The sequence below is a fragment of the Rhopalosiphum padi genome, chromosome 1, assembly GCF_020882245.1.
Source record: "Rhopalosiphum padi isolate XX-2018 chromosome 1, ASM2088224v1, whole genome shotgun sequence".
NCBI classification, from domain to species: domain Eukaryota; kingdom Metazoa; phylum Arthropoda; class Insecta; order Hemiptera; family Aphididae; genus Rhopalosiphum; species Rhopalosiphum padi.
Window position 1 is genome coordinate 6,437,784 of NC_083597.1, and position 22,852 is coordinate 6,460,635.

General features: G+C 30.8%; 1 protein-coding gene across 1 annotated transcript in view; it reads right to left on the reverse strand.

Moving 5' to 3' along the window:
* The window catches only part of LOC132918297 (nucleolysin TIAR-like), a 333,029-nt gene that overhangs the window by 26,650 nt on the left and 283,527 nt on the right, over positions 1-22,852 (reverse strand). The window contains 2 exon segments of the mRNA XM_060979461.1: positions 11,590-11,692; positions 22,130-22,205. Coding sequence (XP_060835444.1) covers positions 11,590-11,692; positions 22,130-22,205 — 179 coding nt within the window.

The following is a 22,852-nucleotide window of genomic DNA, read 5'->3' on the forward strand; positions in this document are numbered from 1 at the left end:
TAATACATATATATATATTATATATACAAATATACAAGATGAATGACTTTTTAACCGCGCGTATCTGAGGTTACATCTAGGTAGTGGTGATATTGCATATTTTAGTTGGAATTTAAATAATTACTACTATTGCTTTATCGATATTGTGAGTATAGACGATAACGCCGTAGTGAGAAATAATATTTCTCGTAAACTTCGGTTTACTTGTACGTTTTTTTGTTATTACAATAAATTATGTATGACGTACCATATTATTATTATGATGTAATTTATATTATTAATTTTACATTTTTTCATCGTTCGATTTTTGAGCGCCACGAGAATATTTTTCCGTCAAAAGATTGAATCGGAACGTTGTCCGAATAATTCAATAGACTACGTTAGTTCTTTGGAAAGTAAATAATAAGAATTACTTCATATACACATATTGCATTCACCGACCTAATAATGGAATTTGATATCTACATTATATTCTTGTAAAACAAAATTATTTATATTTAATTAACTGTATTATTTGCTTCATAACAATATCATTATACGTAAAATTTAGGACTTTAGATTTATTGCACTAAAAACGCTTTAAAATATAAAACCATAGAAAACAATGTTTGTTAAAATTTAAAAATGCCTCATTTATTCGAAATGTTTGTGATACATTACGCTGTATGCAAAAGATTGTAGTAAAATGTGTATAGTGTATGTAATTTTACCAGTGTACAAAACAAATTTATATTTCACCTAGAGCATTATATTAATATCACGAAAAGAAACATGCAAATGTAAGAAGTCCGAACCTTAATTATAAACGTATTTATTATTTACTATTGTGTTGTGTAAACTGTGCGTGATTCATAAATAATGTACGATAGGACATAAACGATTATTATTTTGATGAAATAATTAAACTATATTCTTCACTTGACGTCAAGACACACACCCCGTAACGCGAGCGCGTGACGTATCAGTTTTATTTCTCGGCTGCCCATACGAATCGTATCGTAGGTAATCGCAACCAATTAACTAGATTGCTGCAAAAAGGGCGAGTCGGACCGACACAGAGCAAACGGCCTCTACCCCATCCAAGTGTAGGTTAAAGGCGCATCCTCGAGCTGCCGCTATCCAACTCAACTCTCCCCCTCCATATGACCGAGTTTTGGTATATTAGAAATGTAAATATTAGGTAGCAATCACAAACCGCGCGTATACATAAATGTGTACGTGTATATAATATATAGTCACGAGCAGTCGGTCGCTCAGAGGTGACGTGACGGCTGCGTAAAGTACGGCGGACGAAGGGACATTTGCAGTGAAAATAACAAGCGACAACAATACGCGCGCTGGTTATGTTTGCTTTTTGACCGAGTACCCCCGTCAACCACTTCACCAGGAACGTTGATGAAAGCGTAGATTATATTATTGTTACTATTATTACTATTATTATTTGAGAAGTAAAATTCACCTACCGCACCGTACACAGGAGCGTATAGCTCGTGACGTACAATTATTATTAAAAATAATTAACATGTACACAAGCTACGTGTCACTGTGACGGCTGAGTGTATAATATTATATATTATTATATTATCATACCCACATGCCTCACAAAACTGTGCTCCATCACGAGATCGAATCAAACGTTTTTCTTTCGGGATTGTTGTCACTCCGCCGCCGCCGCTCCAGCCGTCATAAGTACGCGTTCTGGTGTATATTATTATATAAAGAAAAAACTCTGAAAGTTTATTTTTTTTTTACGCACGACGGACAGGATCTATGTTTAAGTAATTGCGGTGATGGATGTACGATTGTTCGTTATGATAACTGCATGATGGATTGGCGGTTAAGCTCGTGTAACGTTTGGGCGACGAGAAAGTGGTACGGTAGTGGTGGCAGCGGTTCGGCGGTGATTGGTGGGGTAAGAAACTGTATAATACAGCGGAGCGGGGTGAATTTGGCAAAAACATATGGAACATAAATTCGAAACGGCAGACAGACATTTTAGGCGCCAACGTTTCGGGTCGAGATTAAACGTTTGTTTTATTTATTTATTTTTATATCCCCCAAAACAAATTTCGGCGAATAAACTCTCATGATATTCACCCCAGTGACGTGACGTATATATTATAGTCTATTACACAGTATACACATCATAGTTCGACCTTATTGGTGTTTTTTTTTCTCAGCAGAACATAATATTGTACAGTCGAAGACATAATTCAACCTAGCACAGCTGTCTGGTTTTTTTTTTTATATTAATTTTGTTCTAATACATTTACAATTGTACCTGCATCGCGTTTTTATATATTACTACTACGTTAAATTAAACGCCTTTATCCGTCTGTATATTAACGCTTCTATCCATCTGTTGATTGCAGTTTTTTTTTATTAAATATCATATCAAACGATGAGAAAACGTCAGGACTAAATTATAATTATGCACTTATTTGTTTTCATTTATATGTAGGTATGTACAAAAAATCGTTTGTTTAAATTAGTGCTTTTTAATCTCAAACACTGAATAATACGCATTTGTATTGTTTGTGGACTAAATAATTAATTAAAATGGTAACTGCAAAATGAATTTTAAACTTACACTTTGAACATTTACTTTGACCAAGATAATTATCTGTTTTCCAAGTAAACTTAATTTTGTTTCAAAAATATTTTCGTCGAACTAAGAATACATTTTTAACGTTTTATTTTATTTTTTACTCATTTTACAAGCAACCGAAAATTTGTTGCAGAGTACCTACCAGTTATTAAACTATTAAAGGCACAGAATATCTAAATTAAATTATCTTAAAACATGAAACTAGGTCGAGAGAAAAATTGACGAAAAATTACCAAATGTACCTAATATATTATTATATTATCACCGAGAACAACAAAGCAGTGACTTATTTTAATGTCACCGTGTGCACCACAGTCGCATCGGGAGGTTCTCTGAAACACCGAAACCCTTTTCTGGTCTCGTAGGTCGTAACAAACACAACTTTCCACTTTGAAATATAATTTAATACTAAAATGATAGCCGGACAAATGTTAATTCAGAAATCTCTGAAGCCTTTGGTAGTTCAGCCTCAAAAGACGATTTAAATATTCATTGCATTTTTATTGATTTGACAAATAGTTTTAAAAATAATAATGCGTTTGAAAATATCACATAAAAATATGGAGGAAAATAAACATTTATAAAATGAAAATACAAGAAAAAAAACTATAACCAAGTATTTTTATTGAGTTCTGTTATTTTAAATGTATATATTTTTTGAAGATTAATATAACATAGTATAAAGTAAAGCATATGACGTATTGAAATATTAAATATACTTTTAATGGTGAAAGAGAGGGAGTAAATTAAATATCTTGAAGCTTTACTTCAAATGTCAATGGTAGGTAAATATATTTCATCATTTTTAGATCGTATTATAAGAATTGTTGTCATAAACAAAATCTAATTTACTTTTAAGAATATATATGTTTTTCAATTCGATTAAACATAATATATTAAAGTCTGTACAATTTAACTACTTTGAAAATCTATTTTAGTAAAAATATCATGTTACAATTGAAATATACAATAATATTTGGTAATACGTGCAATGTGCAACGTGCTCATTAAAAGTAATCTAACAAGTGGACGAATCATTATATATTTCACCGATAAAATACAATACAAGTTACAATAATAAAGTTGTGTGTACCTAAACTTCCTAAACAAAAATTAAATTATTTTCATTTCTTTAACGACGTCACATATAGTTTAGATCATAAACTACCCTACACCAAATCTTTAGAACATTAAGAAATTTCAATAACTGTTAATGAAAAATGAAAATGGATAACTTTAAATTAACGTGAATCATCAAACGTATTATAAGATTTTTGAAAAGGTACATATGATATAATTAACAAAATTAATAAAAATAACATTAATTTCTTAATTTTTTGTAAAACGATAAAATATGACAGACAAAAATAATATTTTAAATATTGTTACATATTATTATTTAATAATTTTGTATACTTTACTAACAGTATCGACCAAAACGGCTATACGTGCTTGTATAATAGGTATGTATGTGAGTTCAAACAAACGATATTTTTACTTTTTGTTATATACAATATATTATATAAATTATAATATGTTGCTCCCCTACCAGTCACATTTCCATTATTTAATTTGCTTGTCTTTACCCCGAACCTTTTCGTTCCAAAAAATCAAGAATAACTTAGCCACAATTAGCCAAGGAAACCGGATACGGAATTTCCGAAGGTAAAAAAAAAATGCTAAAAAATATAGGGGAAAAATAATGAGTCATTTATCATATACATAAAAAAAAAACTACGGGAAAATGAGTGGGATTTATAAATATATTTACACGTCAATTCGCATTCGCGTGTCTAACGTTATTTGTCCCACGCACACATATATTTTCTAACCCTACTCCCCTACAACAGTTTTCTGATTATAATAGACTTACAAAAGACACAGGGAGTTACAGGGGTGAACTTCGTTTAAACTTATGGTATATACTTAAACCAGACTTACCTCTGCGACCCAGACGACTACTCGTATCGTCACATTGTCTGATGTACTTTAATTTTATAAAATATTAGCGTTTTATATCATTAAAATGTAACATTTATTTTCTTACCAAATTCCGAAACCGTTGTCACGTACAATTTAAATATATTCGTGAGTTGAGAGAATAATAATATAATAATATAATTAATGTGTACGTTGTTTTTTTTTATAGTTATTTAATCTAAATAATGGTTTAAAACCAATAATTTATGGTAAAAATACGTTAGAAATTTGATAATAGCTATTCTTACAATAATAATATTATTATACAATATTATACATTGAACAAAAATGTTAGGTTTTATGTATTAGTGTAATACATGAACACTAATCCCAAGTATAGTTTTACATTTTCAAATAAATAACAGAATAATTAAACAGAAGGAAAGTCATGTTATGATAAACATATATATATATATAATATTTTTAATATATATATATATTATATAATATATACGTACAAAAACATAATGTACCGAATTTATACATTAATTATACAGTATGTTTCAGAATGACGTAACTAGCAATGTTATTTTAGGCTAGAGAAGGGATATTTTATGTACTTTTAAAAATATGCATACATATTTTCCGTGTCTATAATACTACACTATGTTTTAATTATATTCGCTTCTATTAATTAAAAGATATTCCCTTTTCTCCTCAAATTTGATCATAAATTAAACTTTTCATTATATTTCAACATTAATAGAAACGTTTTAAAAACAACCATATTTCGCAGAGATAATTTCACGAATTCGGATATTAAAATACTACAATTATTGTGTATTCGAGTTTATACTTTACAGAATCAAATGTGTGTAAATATTATAATACTGTATAGGTACTGCGCAATAGGCAACTACGTAGAATTTGGGGCACACGTGGACGTTCGCCATATCGAACAAAAAGTAGGCAACCAAACGCGCATTTGGTTACGTCATTTTGAAACATATAACCTATTTATACTTAAAAAACAGAGTTTAGACAAGTAATGTACGCAAATGTGTGTTTTTATTATCTATGCACAGAAATATAGATTCTTTTGTAAAAGCGGTGGACGAAAAACACAACACGCAAGAAAAACAAAAATGTTGATTAAATTATTTTTCCATATGATTCGTGTTTATATTTTTCCAGTCTGGCGGAACCGTGGCTAGTGGTTAAAGTTTTATTTCGTTTACAAAAATATACAGGTCGTGAACTGAATTGAAACAAGTCATTACTACATTTCGAAATTAATTCGGAATATAAATAATACAGGCGGGGAAAGAACTACTACAACAACGGTAACATTAAATTGAATGAAAACAAAAATATAATTTCGGTTCAGATTACCTTTGCAATATGTTCCCTATCAGATGGGAGATATATTGTTTAAAAACTAATTTCCCGCAAATATTGCGGGGGCTGAAAATATATTGTGTTGTTTTTGTTACCTACTGCTATTCCATTTTCCTCGCGAAACCCTCCATAAGCGAATACAGCTTTTCGAACAAACGCTGGAACACACTTGAATCAACAGTTACACCCGTGGGCCATGATTGTCGTAGTACGACAACGAAGAAGTAAAATGTCTGAGCAAGCGGAATGGAAAATACGGGAAAAAGAAAATGTATACAAGATGTTATTATTTTCATTTTCCGGTACCTCTATTCGTGAAATATCCTCTAAAAATAAACAAAATCGATAATATTGCCGTGACATTTGGAATTATTAAAGAAAAACATGTAAATCGTTTCAAAAAAAAAGAAATAAATTGAAATACCTATATATATAGAGAGAGAAGTCTTGGAGAATATAATAAAACAGCTCCAACCATGTTTTGTTATCAAAACTGTCACTGTGGGTATTTCAGATGAATTTTAGAACCCCGAGGCTTTGAAGCCAGCAACGTATTTAAAGGAGGTTGGGGAAATAGTCAATAGATGACCATTGATTTTTTTTTTTTAACAAAATTGTTTGCATTTAAATAAAATATTAACTGTTCATAGATGGATAACAAATAATTGATAAATAACAATAACAAATAACTTTCAAATGCTTAATGTTGATTCGGAATGAATAAGTATGGAATATTCTATACATGTAGAGTTATATAATTAAATATATATTATGAACAAAAAAATCGTCAATAATTATTATAGATAATAACTAATAACTTTATCTAAATTTGCTATGATTTCTTACTGGAAAAAATAGACCAAATTGGTTGGCCATATGATATTATTGTGTTACCATAATCTCAAATGTATATTGTAGAATGTAGATGAAATCATTGATGAATTAGATGAGTCAAGTCTAAGAATTAAAAAAATGGAATACTGTTTAGTAAGCTATGAAAAATATATACCTTCAGATCAAACATACACATACACGTACTCAAAAATGCATAAACTAAATCCCAAAATTCGTCACTGTTTGGAATAAAGTATTTTATTATAACTTGCATGGCTCATCCATACCCGTTAATTATCGCAGACGTATTATATTATAGTATACAATGGCAGATGGTCACAATCTCATATTAAATAGGTACGTCAACGTCACCGTTTTTATAACATGAATAAATTACAATTTATTCTGATCAGGGTGTAAGAATAAAATATATTTTCACATTGAATTAAACTAACTATACTAATATTATAATGTGTTATACTTGTATGCGTGCGGACAATATAAATAGCGCGTGTCGTCCTGACGGCTGCAGCTGCAACGAATACGACCGGCACATAGTGTTAAGGAAAAAGTGTCAAGTACATTCACGTAATTAAAATAAAAAATAGTGTATGTGTTTATAAAAATAATATGCCCATGTATACTCTGTATGAAAAAAAGTACGGGTAATTTTAAAGTCTTTTAAATAGAAAAATTATTTTTTTACGCCAAATACGTACTCAATTGGTTAAAAAATTTTCTCAATTTATTAAAATTAAAATCGTTGTAATACCACATTTTTTCCATTTAACATGTTGTATAGTGATTAAAACTCACATTTTAATCGAGTATATTATTATATTTCCCCGTGAAAGACAATTAATGGCGACGTGCACATTAAAAAGAGCAAACAAGATGTACAAATTTAATTCCATCTGCCACCGACAAGTTTTAATATAATATGAGTATATATTTTTATTTGACCCGTTTTAACGTGCGGCTAATATATACAATCTAATGTAATATAATATGCAAATCCTTATGAAATCTTTATCATCCTTGCATATATGTGTATAATTTTCGTTAAAGAAGACTTTTAATGTCATATAAAAAAATGCATAATATTATTCTAAGGTTCTTATTCATACTTTTGAAGATCTTTATTAGAAAATAGAAAACAATGTATAAACAGTGCGTAATAATTTTTTTGTTTTGAAAAAAAAAATATTTAAATAAATTATAGTTTTATAATTTAATTATAGGTGAACCTATGCATTACACATTACTCATTTATTATTTAAACACTACTTTATCTGCAGTAATTCATAACAATTGAATCGATTTTTAGAATAATTACAGACATATTTTAATGATATCATTTAAAAAATAACGATTTATTAAATTATATAAAATGCTAGAAAAATGCATCTAGACGAATTATGTAGTTGAATCAACACTACTAATATTTGAATGAATGTGTATGCGTAAGATGTACCCCAATAGTGTAAAGTCCGCTTTCAGTAACAGCTGCAGTACTTGCGCCCGCGGTTGTGTGTCCGTTGTTTACCTGTTTAATATGGTACCTAATAATAATAATAATTATTATTATTATTATAACTATTATTATTATACCCGCGTTATGAACGTCCGCCATAGCCATTTGAATCAATTATTCAAATGCTCTTCGAGTCTCGACTAATTAATATACACGACCCGTCGACGCCGTTGTTATTGTTATAATATTACGATAACCGTCGGTTAAGAATTAACTGGATTTCGACCGTTTCCTGTAGATTTTCGCTATGAGCAGCGGTGGCGCATTATAGCTGTTACATTATATTTTACCGATTTGTCCCTGGGTAACCTTAGTTTATTTATTTTTACTCGAGTTGAATCACAGGTGATTCAGTGGAGATTAGAGTATCAAATACCTATATAAGTTTTTAAAAATGTAAATCTGTTTTCAGCCACTGAGTTATATGTATAAATAAAAGTTTTAAATACTGTTGTAATATGATTTTTACGATAAATCGCACAAATACCATGTTATTCTAACTCCTAAACCGCTGACAACAGAATGATCGATTATGTTATTATTCAATGGTGAAAATAATCTGATATTTGTTTTTATTATTTAATGGTAAAAACATTTTTATATTTGTTTGTGACTTTAGATTTCTGAAAACTTTTATGTATAAAAATCGAATTTTGAACGAGTATAATTAATTAGTTATGCGTGTTAAAAGTTTAGACGATCTAAATATAATATAAACATTTTGTGGGGTATCCCCATGCCACTCCGTTCTAAACTTTAAATACTTTTAATTTATAACTAATTAATTACTCATTCGCAATTTAATTTTTATTATACTCGTATACCGAAATTCTCGGAACTATATACTGCTTCGTGTATAACATACAAAATGAATGTTGTCATTCAGAAAATTAAAAACTTAAACAATTACAATGATAAAAAAAATATTAACAACTCCGTATATTTTTTTGCCTTAATGAAGTTTTATAATTCATTCAAACGACGTAAAAAAATATTTTCGTAAACTTTAATACTTTTTGATGTAATAACTGCTTACTTCATAACGGTATAATAGTCGTCATTGTAGTTATATGTTGCTTTTAAATATAGTACCTAACTATTAAAATTAAAATAACCTTATTATATGCTATTAGTAGGTAATTGCTGATTTAATATCACCTAAAATTAGAATTCTTAAAAAAAAAAAGCACGGTATATTTTGCAATCGATTTTTTAATACTACCTATGCATTGAAAACAATATAAGTAGGAAATTCATGAGTAACTTCAAGGAAGTGTATTTGGGAATAACATTTTAGTTATTGTACTTGGTTCTACTAGATCTATACATAACCGGAGCACTGAGGTCAAAAATATAATGATAATACTTATAATATATTATTATCGTATAAATTGCACGCGACGAGACGTAATACGTGCGGGTCGTCGTAATTTTTTGAAGCACGTCCTCCAATCGTAACAACACTCGTGAGTGCACGAAGATGGATGAGGTGGAAGATGACGACAACAACGACAGAACGTTTATGTCGTCATGTATAAAATGCAAACAAACGGTACAAGGTATATTGTGAATTTTGTGCATATTGTATTGCACGCGGAAAATCATTAAAAATGTTTTTTTCAAAATAACATTTTGATATGTTAATTAACTTCGATCTTAACACCATTTGTTCGATAGTTGCTCGTAAACAATTTACGACAATATAGATTATTTAGCTTGATATTGTTCCAAATAATATATCTCCGTTTAACTTATTTTTAAACATATGCATCTATATCATACTAATAAATGGATTTGATTTGTTTGATACGTGTTTTCTGATGACCGTTTATTTTCTCGGTCAGACAATATCTACAATGTAAACGTTTTGGCCACTTACACTAATATACCGCTTATCATTAAATTCATTTATCCATATAATCCGTTTAAAAAGCTGCAACGAATATATTGAAAGTACGCGACAAAATATATTTTTGTACAAAATAAATTTATTCCATATAGTCTAAATTATTAAAACCATAATAATGATTACTGAAAAAAAAAACACACAAATCCTATTCAATGTAATTTCATTAACCTAACTATTATATAACAATACGAGTATATTTTATCACTGTAAACTCGTACTGAACGTATTACGTGTTTGATTATGAGTCGGGTCCAAGCAATTCGATATGATGTTGTAAAATCATATTAAACAAAATATAAAAGACGTTGTTCATGCCAAAACCGTGGAGTTTTAAGAAGAAACGTTCCCATCAAAGTCGGGCCGTCTAAACGAAAACGGAACAGAATATTTTACACGGGTTTGATTTAATTTCAATGGGATCTGACAGCGCTCATGTGCCGTTTGAATTTCAACACAAATACGCTGCAGTAATGTAGCCTGAAGAGTATTCACATATTATTATATATTATGTGTACACAGCCCGCCGGCGTGGCAGCCGTGAATCGCCTTGGGATATCTGACACATATTTTTTCCTTCGTCTTACCCACAGATATAGGTGAGAAGTGCGCGCGGAGACGGAATACGATTTGACATGGATAAATGACGGTAGAGTTTTTACTCAACGCGCGGACGTCAACTAGAATCAATCAGTTTTCCCCGCGGTAAGAGGACGATGCGATGACGCGAGAGCGTCGGCGTCGCCCCACGTAGCCGGATGGCGTGATGTTCATATTTTTCCCATTCCACGACTTCTAGAGATCTCGTACTAGGTACTGTATCTAATGGCATTTGATAATAATAATAATAAAAAAAAATGTCGTTCTTCTTTTCGCAGTACACACTGCATTACTGCAATATTATATTATTGTTCATAATATATATACCTACATCCGACGGGCATTTAATTTCCGTTTAATTCTGGTAACTTTGTTAGAACAAATTACGTAAAATATATGCCTGCACTGTCGGCCGCCTCCGCCGCCTTGACCTGTTTGATTGGTTACGATATGAATAATGAAGTGCAACCCTGGCGGGGCTGCGCACACACAAAAGACTTTGGCACGGGAAACTCCCGCGGGATACTAACGGGGCCTTAAGACCCTCCAGAAACACCCCTTTACTTTTGTACCCATCCCACCCTTAACGGTATATATGTAAGAAGGTACTGAAATGTATAGCCGACGAGTAACAATTTGGTGGCAACGGATCGAAAGAAACAACAACAATACATGTTACATGAAATATTACCATAATATTTATATAAATAATAAAATTTAAAGGCGAATATTCATATAACTACAATAATAATATAATAAAATATTTAAGTTACTATTCGATGTACTTACAGTCGGTTTTTAACGTCGGTGGTTTTCTGGTCGCCCAATTTGTCCTTATGCTCCTGCTGCCTAGCCATTGACCGTTCATCGCAGCGATCGCACTCTCGGCTTCCTGCGAACATCACACAAAAAAAACAGATCAACACATGATTACCATCCTCGTCGTGTATATAATATATATTTGTAAAGCGTTACAGTATTTCAATGAAACGTAGGTAGGTATTATACATGCAATGCAAAGAGACATACATCACGGTCATAACGAAAACCCCTAGACAAAGTCTCAGCTGGCACCACACGGTCGATCTCGATCGCGATGTGCCGCTCGGTCGGCCATTATTATTATGTTCTGCGAGGTCCACATCGGATTAGTATATCAATTACCTAGTTACCGTTCCTGACGTGTATTTCCCCTTCGTACGTTATGTCCATTATATTATTATTACATCGTGTGGCGTAATAATTAATAGTCAAAATACTAACATTGTACGCGTACATGATATTATGATAACATCACGTTGTTTGTATAACATAAGCGTATAATATACTATAAGTAGGACACCGTGTGATATTGCAGCATGGCGCATCACGATTTTCAAGTAATCCCTCGGATGCAGCTGATATTATACGCCATAGTATATCGTATTTGACTATTATAGGCGGTTGAGAGTGTATTATTATTTTTATCGACCGGCGGGATCATCCCCCTAACGCTACGGCATCACGGGCGAATGCGAAAAATTGCAAATAAAATTTTGAGCGCTACAGCTCGTTGAACTGGCAAATTGCGATTGGGCTGACGTCTATTTCGTTTTGATACTCTGATAGTTTCATAATAATACCAATAACAAGCGTAATATTATCGACTTTTTCGTGTTAAAAAAAAAAAAAATCAGATTCCATTCAAACGATATTCCCGTTGAACAGTATCATGAACGCTTTTAAAATGAATATTATTCATTGATAGAACCGTTGCGTCAAAACGTCTCATTTTAAACTACGGTGAGTATATATTTTAATTATACTTGTTTTAATCGATTCATATGATCAGTGATAAGATTTTATACTTAAATTATACGTTTAGTGCAATGATATGAACATAAGAGGAGAGTATTATGTGTGCATATACTAACTTCGTATAAGAAAATACTCTGATTATAAATCAATAATCATTTCGGATTGTTGTGTGTGTATATCTCTCAAATGTAGCACTACTTGGGAAGTGGACATTTATAATTTATAATAGAATCACGTTAACCTTTACGCGACACCATACAATTTATTGTATTGGAATTAAATGCCTTAAACAAGTTGATAATAATTACCTATATCTTTATATTCGGTAAATAATGCAACTATTAACGTCCGTTATGACGTCAATATTTTCGCAAAATCATAATATTATTATACCACCATCGTTGTTTGTTTACATCACGTAATAATATGAGGTAGTTACATAATATCGCTGCTGTGTCGGTCAAACATGGATTTAACAATTTATGATGCGGTCTAGTAATATAGAATATTCGATGAAATCCGTACACGCGTACACACACACTACACGGTTGCGCTGAATTTGATTTGCCTTATATGGTAATATTATTCATAATTAATTCGTGGACCACTGCCAACATTTTTTTAAACACAAATCCTCATACGACTTTCTTTGATTCAAATTTTTAATTTTCTATTAAATAAATCAAAAAACCTTTTATTTTTCACTCTATTTTCAGAAATTAAATTAGTATAACATTAAAATAATGTGTATCAAGTTATATTGTTCACACAATAAATAACAGCTATATAACTAAATATACTGACTCTATGTGAGTTAATATATAAATATCAAAGATACAATGATTACAAAATAATAAAATAATATTAACAACAATTGCAATACGAAACGATCTACTATTACCTATATATTAGTTTATTACTAACATTTGGAAAGAAAAACTATGTATGAAAAAAAACAATCGATAATGCCTAATAGGTATCGGGTTCTAGGTAGGTTGATAATACACCCTACACCACCCAAAATAGAACTTGTGGTGATCGTAATACATGAACAAAAGGATTGGCGCCACTATGTACACATGTTGGTAGTTTTACTGATTAACGTACGCGAAACATTCGAAACAACGAAGAAAAAGCGAGAAAAGACTAATCGCTTTGTATTTTTCTGCCAAATCGATTGCCGTGAAATTAAATATTTACTGTGAGTGGTTTTATATATTCCCTAGAAGTAGTCAACATCATTATCGTAATAAACTTTGAACAAATGAAAAAAAAATAAAAAAAAACGTTTGTATCATAATACTATAGGATAGTAAAATAATACACAGAATAAACTTTATAGATATATACATCTAACAATACAACAAACATGTATAATAGCTACTAAACATTACGATGGAAACTTACCATTTTCGATGAGCAATGAATAAAAATGCAGGTTCTTTAGAAATGCATTTCATTTGCACTATTCTATCTATGACGATAATATTATTATATACACGGAAAATATTGTATACGGCAACAATGTAATCGTAAAAATATTATGTATTTCCTTTTCGAATTTAAAAAATATAATATAATGATATAATGAACGCGACGAAGAGAAACTTATAAAAATTGGTTTCATCGTAAATCTCTTGTACTTGTAGTATATATAAATTGTGTCCTTAATCGACGATTCTCTTCAAGTGTACTCCAAGTAGAATGATATTAAGGCAGTCTGTAGTCGTAATCACCAAAGCGTATCGAGTTATCGAGTTGAGAACTTTTAAGTAACAGGTTATAGCTAAATATTAAATACCTACAGTGACCATTTCGGTATATATATATTACTACTCGTATACGTGCAGATACTGTACCGATGACGCAGATAGGAAACAATTTTAATCGGGTTAGTATGGACTATGGATGTTTACAGAAAAGCAGGAGTGTTTGTAATTCGTTCGTGTCTTATACATACTGTTTTGATTTTCTATTAAATAATGTTAAATAATCTTGTTGATAAGAAGCGCAAAAATAGGTTTATAAAAAATTGATTATTACAAAAAACAGTTCCAGTGTGAGTTATGTTTCAATATAAAACTATGACTGTCATATACTCAAAAAACATATTGTATTAAAATTCATAGATTTTCAAACAGATATAATAGATCAGTGTTTCCCAAACTTTTTCTTTGACAGACCTCTTAATGAAAATAAAAATCAAAATCAATAATAAATAATAATAATAATTATTAACCATATAGTATATTATAGTATTTTCAATTAATGTCCGCGGACCCCCTCAAGTATACGTGAGGACCCCTAAGGATCCGAGGACCACAGTTTGGGAAACGCTAGAACAGATCATAGTTGTAGTTTACGAGGTCTTAACTCGATAGATAGAAAAATATACTATATAATATCTAAATTTAGTAACGTGGCCTAAAAAAAATTTTATTCATTTTTCGACTACATAAAGTTTCTTTGATGAGCCAGAAATGTTCAAAATTGTGTAACAAAAAGTAAAACGTGCTCAATCGGGTTTCACTCGGTTCGAGCCCTTAGAGTATTTTTTTTTTTTTAATATTTATAAATTATATTTTCAAATTTTACTGAACTTCTTGAGTGCAATAATAAGAGTTTGGGTGACTTAGAACTCTATTTTTGCCACAGTACTATATTGTACCGGATATTTTAATGACAGTAATGTTATAGCGTATAAAATAAATTATAAAATAGTCGATAATTTATCTACACGGATGAGTAGACAATATTATTATAATGTAAGTCAGTTTTTCGTCATATACCAATACTAAGGTAGGTGCGTACAACGTAAATATTATTATGTCACACATATAATTCCGCTCCAGTTCATTAAACCTTTCTGAAAATGAGTTTTTATCCTACACGGAAAAAAAAATAAATGAAATAAAGAAGTTTATACCGAAAAGAGAGTTTTTCTGCCGCGATGGTTTATACGACGGAAAATTAAATTGGCTACACGTGGACGGTGGTGGCAGTAGATCCAATGCCGGATTTTGGGATGGAGGAGTACATCATATACACCGCGAGCTTTAAAAAAAAAACATCGGAAATTTATGGCACGCCAAAAACGGCGCTGTGAACTTTTTTTTATAACCAAAAAATATTATCTTTATTCGCGTGTTTGTTACTCGCTAGAGGGGTGGTGGTAGGTTTACAATTTTCATAATATGATACTCAATATTTTACGCACACGCGTATATCATCAACACGTTTTTCGCCTTTTATCTTATTGAATTCGAAACGATATGTTTTTTCAACCACCGCTACCACCCAAAATTCCCCTCTTTTTTTTTTATTACATGCCTACGACGAACGCTACGTTAACGCTACTGCCTCCACGGGCGTGACCCCGTTTACAAGACAATAAAACGTCGCTACACGTTCGTCCCATCAAAACGACTTTACGGCCAAATTTTTTTCCGGTGCGTGTGGTGAGCCATCGAACTCGCGACGCGTTATGTTTTCCTGTTTCCACACACTAAAATGTTATTATTATATTTATTGCAATTATTATTATTATTGCGTAAAAACGCTGAAGCTTTGGGTGACTCTCCCAACCATTGCCATTATACCAAAGGTTGGTACGCCTCACCGCAATAACTATGTTCATGGTATTACATATTATATACGCCGCCCTTAATCGAGATGTGCAAGTAGATTTCGGTACCGTAATTATTATTGCTCATCAATATAAAATCAAATTTAGAAACGTATACTATGTTTAAGAATTTCTTCATAAAAGATTTAAGGATCTATCGATATATTATTATTATTATCGCATATACATATTTCATTAAGACAGCATTTGACTGAATTTTATTTTTGTTGTACAGTATAAAATTTAAAAAAACATACGAATATAGAATAATTAGTAAAGGTATTTCAAAATAATAATTAATGAAAAAAAATTATCAAATATATTTAAATTACCGAATACTCAGTAGGTGATACTATATTATCATGTAGGTAAATAAAGATCAATCGGAAATTGAAAATTCTTCTTCTTGTTTGGTTAGAATTCGTTTAATATCAGAGTTGTACTAATATATTATTATTATTATTGTATGTATTACGTTTGACACACAACGTTGGTGGAAAGCCGATATCATCCAATTCGTGGCGGTAGCTCCACCGTAGTGTGACGCCTATTTTACTTATTATCACTATTTGATTTATGACAGACCTGTCAAAAACGCCGAGGGAATATAAGTGAGATTATACGCACACTTGTATATAGTGTGCGATAACGCGCCACACATGATTTCGATAATGAAGTCGCAAGAGGGTCGTAATTTGTGCCAACACGGAGACCAGGTCCAATTTCCTTCGTATTTAACGACGGCAATGTGTTCTCGTTGAATGACGTGTAAAAAACGATATACCCCGGGTCCGATATTCACTTTATATAAATAGCATTGTGAAGGAAAAGACACTCTCCCCCACTCCGAATAACGAAAGGTCGTCGTGTTTAAATTGTAATTCAGTCCTCTTGGGCGTTTTTTTCTTTTTTTTTCTGACGACTAATCGTTGTATTTAATTACTCGATTGCAATATCAGCTTTAAAATATATTTTACCACACCTCATTGCAATATATTTATTAATTTAATTTAACAACCCTAAATTGAAATTAAAATCGTAAACATACTTATTTATAGAAATTACTTGGTTGCATCACAAGATAAAGAATAAAACAGTTAACTTATAGTAAAATTATGATCATCATAAAAATTTGAATATGAAAACTTATCATGAGAATCGGATTATATAGTTGTTAGTTCTTATAAGATCAACGCGTTACAGTTAAAAATGCAGTAACATTATTTATTGTTTATTAATTTGATGTAGAACTTAATATGTTTAATATTTTATTTATAATATAATATGAAAGTACTTAATATATATATATATATATATATATATATATATTATATTGTATATACAATACAATTCAATCATCTTGTATTAAAAAAATCAAATACTCGAAAACGAAGTGAACGAAAGTAATGTTATCTTATTAATATAGATTTGTTGAAAATATTAGCATAGGTTCACACACGTGTATAATCAAATACCATTATTAATGTCAGAGCTTAGATCAGATTTAGCAGTCTTGCGAAACTTTTCACTTTACAATTATACATGTTAGAAAAGTCTATAGAACTTGAATAAATATGATTCAATCAAAACATTAGCTTTTGTGAAATTATATAAACATCACTACTAAAATAATATTCAAAATCACATTGAACTAATGAAGGTATAATATTATAAAAACGGACAGTATCACTGTACAACAACTATACCTAGCATTAAAGTCTTTTTATAAAAGCTTAAAGACATATCATTAAATACAATTAATCAATACGTAATTAAAGCAATATTATTGCAAAATTTAAATGTAAATAGTAGTAAAACTATCGATCTGATTATTTGAGGTACATACAATATAATATATCGAATTAAAACTGAAGGATCATTTATAGAAATATTTAGAAATTAAAAAAGATTATAATGACAACATACGTATGGTGTTAGTTTTGTAGTATTATTCGTATTAACATGGCCTATATTATATTAACCAATGCATTACGTGGAATTTCAACTTTAACTGTCCATACTCTACAATACTGTTTTTTTTAAATACACTACTTGAGGTTAGTACAAGTCAATTTTCAGAATTTATCGTTGGAAATGTAACATCTTAATATGTTATTAATTAAAATGTAGTATATTAAATAATATAGCTTCTATAACAATATAAAAAAACGTTTTATATATTTAATATAGAGATTAACGGAATTGAGGAACTTAATCACGAAATGTAGAATGCATAAGTATAATTTATATTTTATATGTATAATATCGTATGCACACGTATAATATATAAATATTATATTATTATGATTGACGTTATATTACAATTTATAATATTCAACATGCAATGTTGAATAAAATTATATATTGATGATTTAATAAATAATTTTATAATATTTGTCAAAATCAATAAAAAAAAAAACCAAAAACCCTGTCAATTCATAAATAAATATAAAGCAGATTGAAAAAATTGCGAAAGGGTGTCCGTAAATCTGGATAATGTACTTACGATACACGCATGGCGCATGGTTATTCGACTTAACGGGAAATTATTAAAATCGTCGATAGAAACGCTTATCCGATTAGTGTATTATCATATCGACCCCACCGTCACGGTGCGCGGTGTCTCGAATACGGCTGTGCTTTTCACTGCACTTACATTTATGTAAAACAATCGTATGTACTTTACGAACAGTTAAAAGAGTATGGTCGTGGTATATATTTTTTTCTACAGACGTTTGCGAGTTTCAAGGTCGGGTTGTCGACGCGCAACAGTTTTGCGTGCAAACGGGGATGTGAAGAGGCGACGAGCGGCGCATTCGATAGATCCGCGTATATACACATATACACCCAAACTTATACAATATATTACTTTTATCCCTCACGACCCGACATTAAGCCGCCGACGACGACCCGGCCTAGTGGGTCTCGATGACGACGGTTCTCCGATCGCCCACGCTTACTCGCCACTGCGCAGGGTGGCGTTTATCTCAAAGGAACACGCGTATCCGACATATTATTATAGATCGAGCGTGGAACATATGGGGTCGGCAACGATGCCATGCGCATGACGCCGCGGGGAGGAATTCCATTTTTATTTTTTACACATCGCATCGCACGTTGGTATACATAATAGAGTGTAGTATCAAAATCTTACGGAAATTATTGTTTAAGTATAACAACTACGAAACACGGCCTGTGGGAGGAAACTTGCATGGAGTGATGACATCACGTGATTAAATGTTAAACTCTGCTTCTTATTGTTCCCCGAGACCCCAACATTAATGTCAAGCCATCAATGCAATTCACTATAATAGCTCACTCATTTTCAGGTTGACGACCGATCCCTCAAAAAAAATTCTGTTTTAGTATCATATTACCTACATACTATGTATATTTTTAGACCATTATAATAATATTTAAATTTGTATAATTCATTTGACTTAAGTCTTTTCTTAATAGGCGATAGACAGTTAAATATAGAAATTGGTTGACCTTAACTGACCTGACCAAAAAAAGCATTTCAGAAAAATTGTCACGTTCATTTAATTTTGATATCTAGGTTATTTATCATTGAATCGTTTACTTATACATACTACGTATTTATAAACTAATGTATGTGTATTCAACAATAATAATAAATAACATATTGATTTATTCTCAATGTAATATTATACCTATATACTGATAATTTTTGTTATTTAACTAAATACATGATTTATACATTATTATTAAACTATGTGTGTAATCCAAAAAAAAAAACATTTCAATATTTGATAAACACTACACTTTACACTATTCAATAACAATAATGTGAATCATGGGCACATAATACGACAATACGACGGCGATATCTAAACGGTCAATTGGACTCGGTGGATAGGATAATACTTAATTACGTCCGGAAACCATAATACCGCGTACGCCCTCTTCTTCGCCCTCCTCCAAAGCCAGACCCTAAGCTGGATGAATGTATCGACAGACGACCGCTATAAACTGCGAGTTGGCGTACTGATTTTTTGAGATAATACCTTTTATAAATGGCATACATATTATGTACAGATTAAAAATAGCCACAAAAGTTAGAAAATACAAAATAATAACTATAAATATAAGTTTTGTTTAAATATTATATTAATATTTATAAAGTATGCTTTATTTATTATTAAAATATTACCACACGTAAGTTTTTTTTTAATATTTTAACGTTTGAAGTAACTCATGAGCATTTTGAAATTTGTAAACATTAAAGTATATTTAGTTGATTTTAATGACGTCGGTCAAATTTTAAATATATGCTCATGTTATTTGTATGTCTGCTTTTGCAGGCAAGTATATTGGTTAATATTTAATTCCGAATTTATTATAGTACACTTTAAGTTAAATAACCGAATAATCATGTATAATAATTTATTATATACAATAAAAAATATTTTTCAAAAATGTCTGTCACTCATCAGATTATGAATATAACGCTTTTAAATCTGTATAAATTATCTGTTTTTAAAATTACACACGGGATCACGAGCAAGCGAGAGTCGTAATTCTATCCCCTCTCGCATTTAGTCCTTCTCCTCTGTCAGTGCAGTACACATAAGCCGTAGCTTTTGGACGAGTTTATACTGTGGTCGATGATACACTGAACAGTCATGGTCAGTATAAAGTCCCCTCTGTCCAGTAAATAATTTCAAAAGCTAAAACATTTTTTGGCCGTATATACAACTTCAATTCTCTCGTTGCTCTTGCCGTGCCAGTCGTTCCCTAATTCGAGATTACTAGTAACCCACAAAACAACATGGTTAGTAGCGGGGAAAATGGAAGTAAAAAAAAAAATACTACATATTATCGTGTAAATATAATATATATATATATATTTATAAAAAAAATGGCTGATTCATGGTAGTATGTGTAGTGCACACGTATGTGAACGTAAATAGTTCAATTTCCCAGAGTAATTCTCCTTATCACGTTCGAGTGTCGGGATAAAACGCTGCAGCGATTCAACAATGAGCCAGCAGCCGACCGTCCGTTTTGTTATATCGCATGTGCTGTGAGCAGTCAAAACGGGGTGGCGGGACAGAGAGAAAGTTAGAGAGAAAAACCCACACAATACTCCACATAAATCGGTAAAACAATGGGCTTCTGTACGACTGTTCGTGGTATATCATCCCCACAAAAACCGACGGTGATATTATGTTATATACGTACACATCTCATATTTATAAATTTTAAACAAAAAAAAAAAACATTTAGCAAGTTTTGAGAACGAATACGACGATAATAATATAAAAACAATATAATATAATACGATAAACAGACAAGTGCTGTTTTTTGTGTGGAATGATAGGAGAGAAACAATCTTTATAGAGGTGGATAATAATATACATTATATGACGCAAGTTTTATTTCGGGCTTTCCGCATAATGATAATAGTAAAGAAAGTGTATTTTAAAGTCGGTGATATATTTATAATAAATAAATTATTTTCTTTTTCATCAAAAATTATACTCATTAAATACAAAATCGAGTTTGTTTTATTTTGTGAGAACAATATATATATTATATTATTACGATGTGTACTGTTGAAACTCTTATTCAGGGTGATCGCCGGTAATTTTAAACTCTTGGGCAGCACAAAGTGTTGCGGGAAAAAAAATGAAAAAGAATTATGCCAGCTGATTCTTATACTTATCTTCAGACCTTTGAAAAATATTCATATTGTGTTCCCAACAGGACAAAAGATCTCTTTGTCTCATTTCGTCGATGCGATAAGTTAAAAAACGGAATTGAAATTTAAATAAAAAAAACCATCTCTTTTTATTATATCTCAATTTACTGACTTTATTATTTCCGGTTTCTAATTAATATCAGATAAAGAGTTAAGATTAAAAAATATGTTTGTATACTTACAGCTTTTTTCAGAAACGACACGAAGCCGTAGCCTTTTGATTTTAACGTTTGTGGATCTCGTACTACTCGGCAATCCCTAAAACATAACAAATAATATTTCAATTAGTAAAATTAATTGGTTTTAAATTACGAGTATATGAGTGTACATAATTATTGTTACTATTTTATAAATCAATAATATTATTATAAAAACGTATCATAATAGCGTATAATTCAGGCAAATACAAGTAATATCTGAAAGTTATTTTTTTTACTATTATATAACATATGCATATGATTGAAGTTCAAAATGGTTTAATTAAATTCGTCCCCAATATACCGAATACTGTTGATCAAATAACTCTATCGTATAAAAAGTATTTTGTTGACATAGATAGTTTTAATTTTACTCCACCAATTATTAACATTACGCATGTAATACAGACGTAGGTAGCGAATACAAGCCAAACACATAACCATAATAACTGTATAGGCATATTATTCTTTTGAAAACTTTGTCGTTTTTTCAACTTTATTTAAATAGAATAAAATAAAATTCGGTCATTTAAATCGACATCGCACTGCCTCTGTAAGTTGTAATCGAATGAGAGAGGGCCCATTAAAATGCGGAGAAATTAGATTATTGTGAGCGCGCGTCGTAATGGGAATTCGATACGACGACTACGGTTTTCAATACAGAGTGAGAAAGGGGGGGAGTAGGGACCGGGATGGAGTGACAGCGTC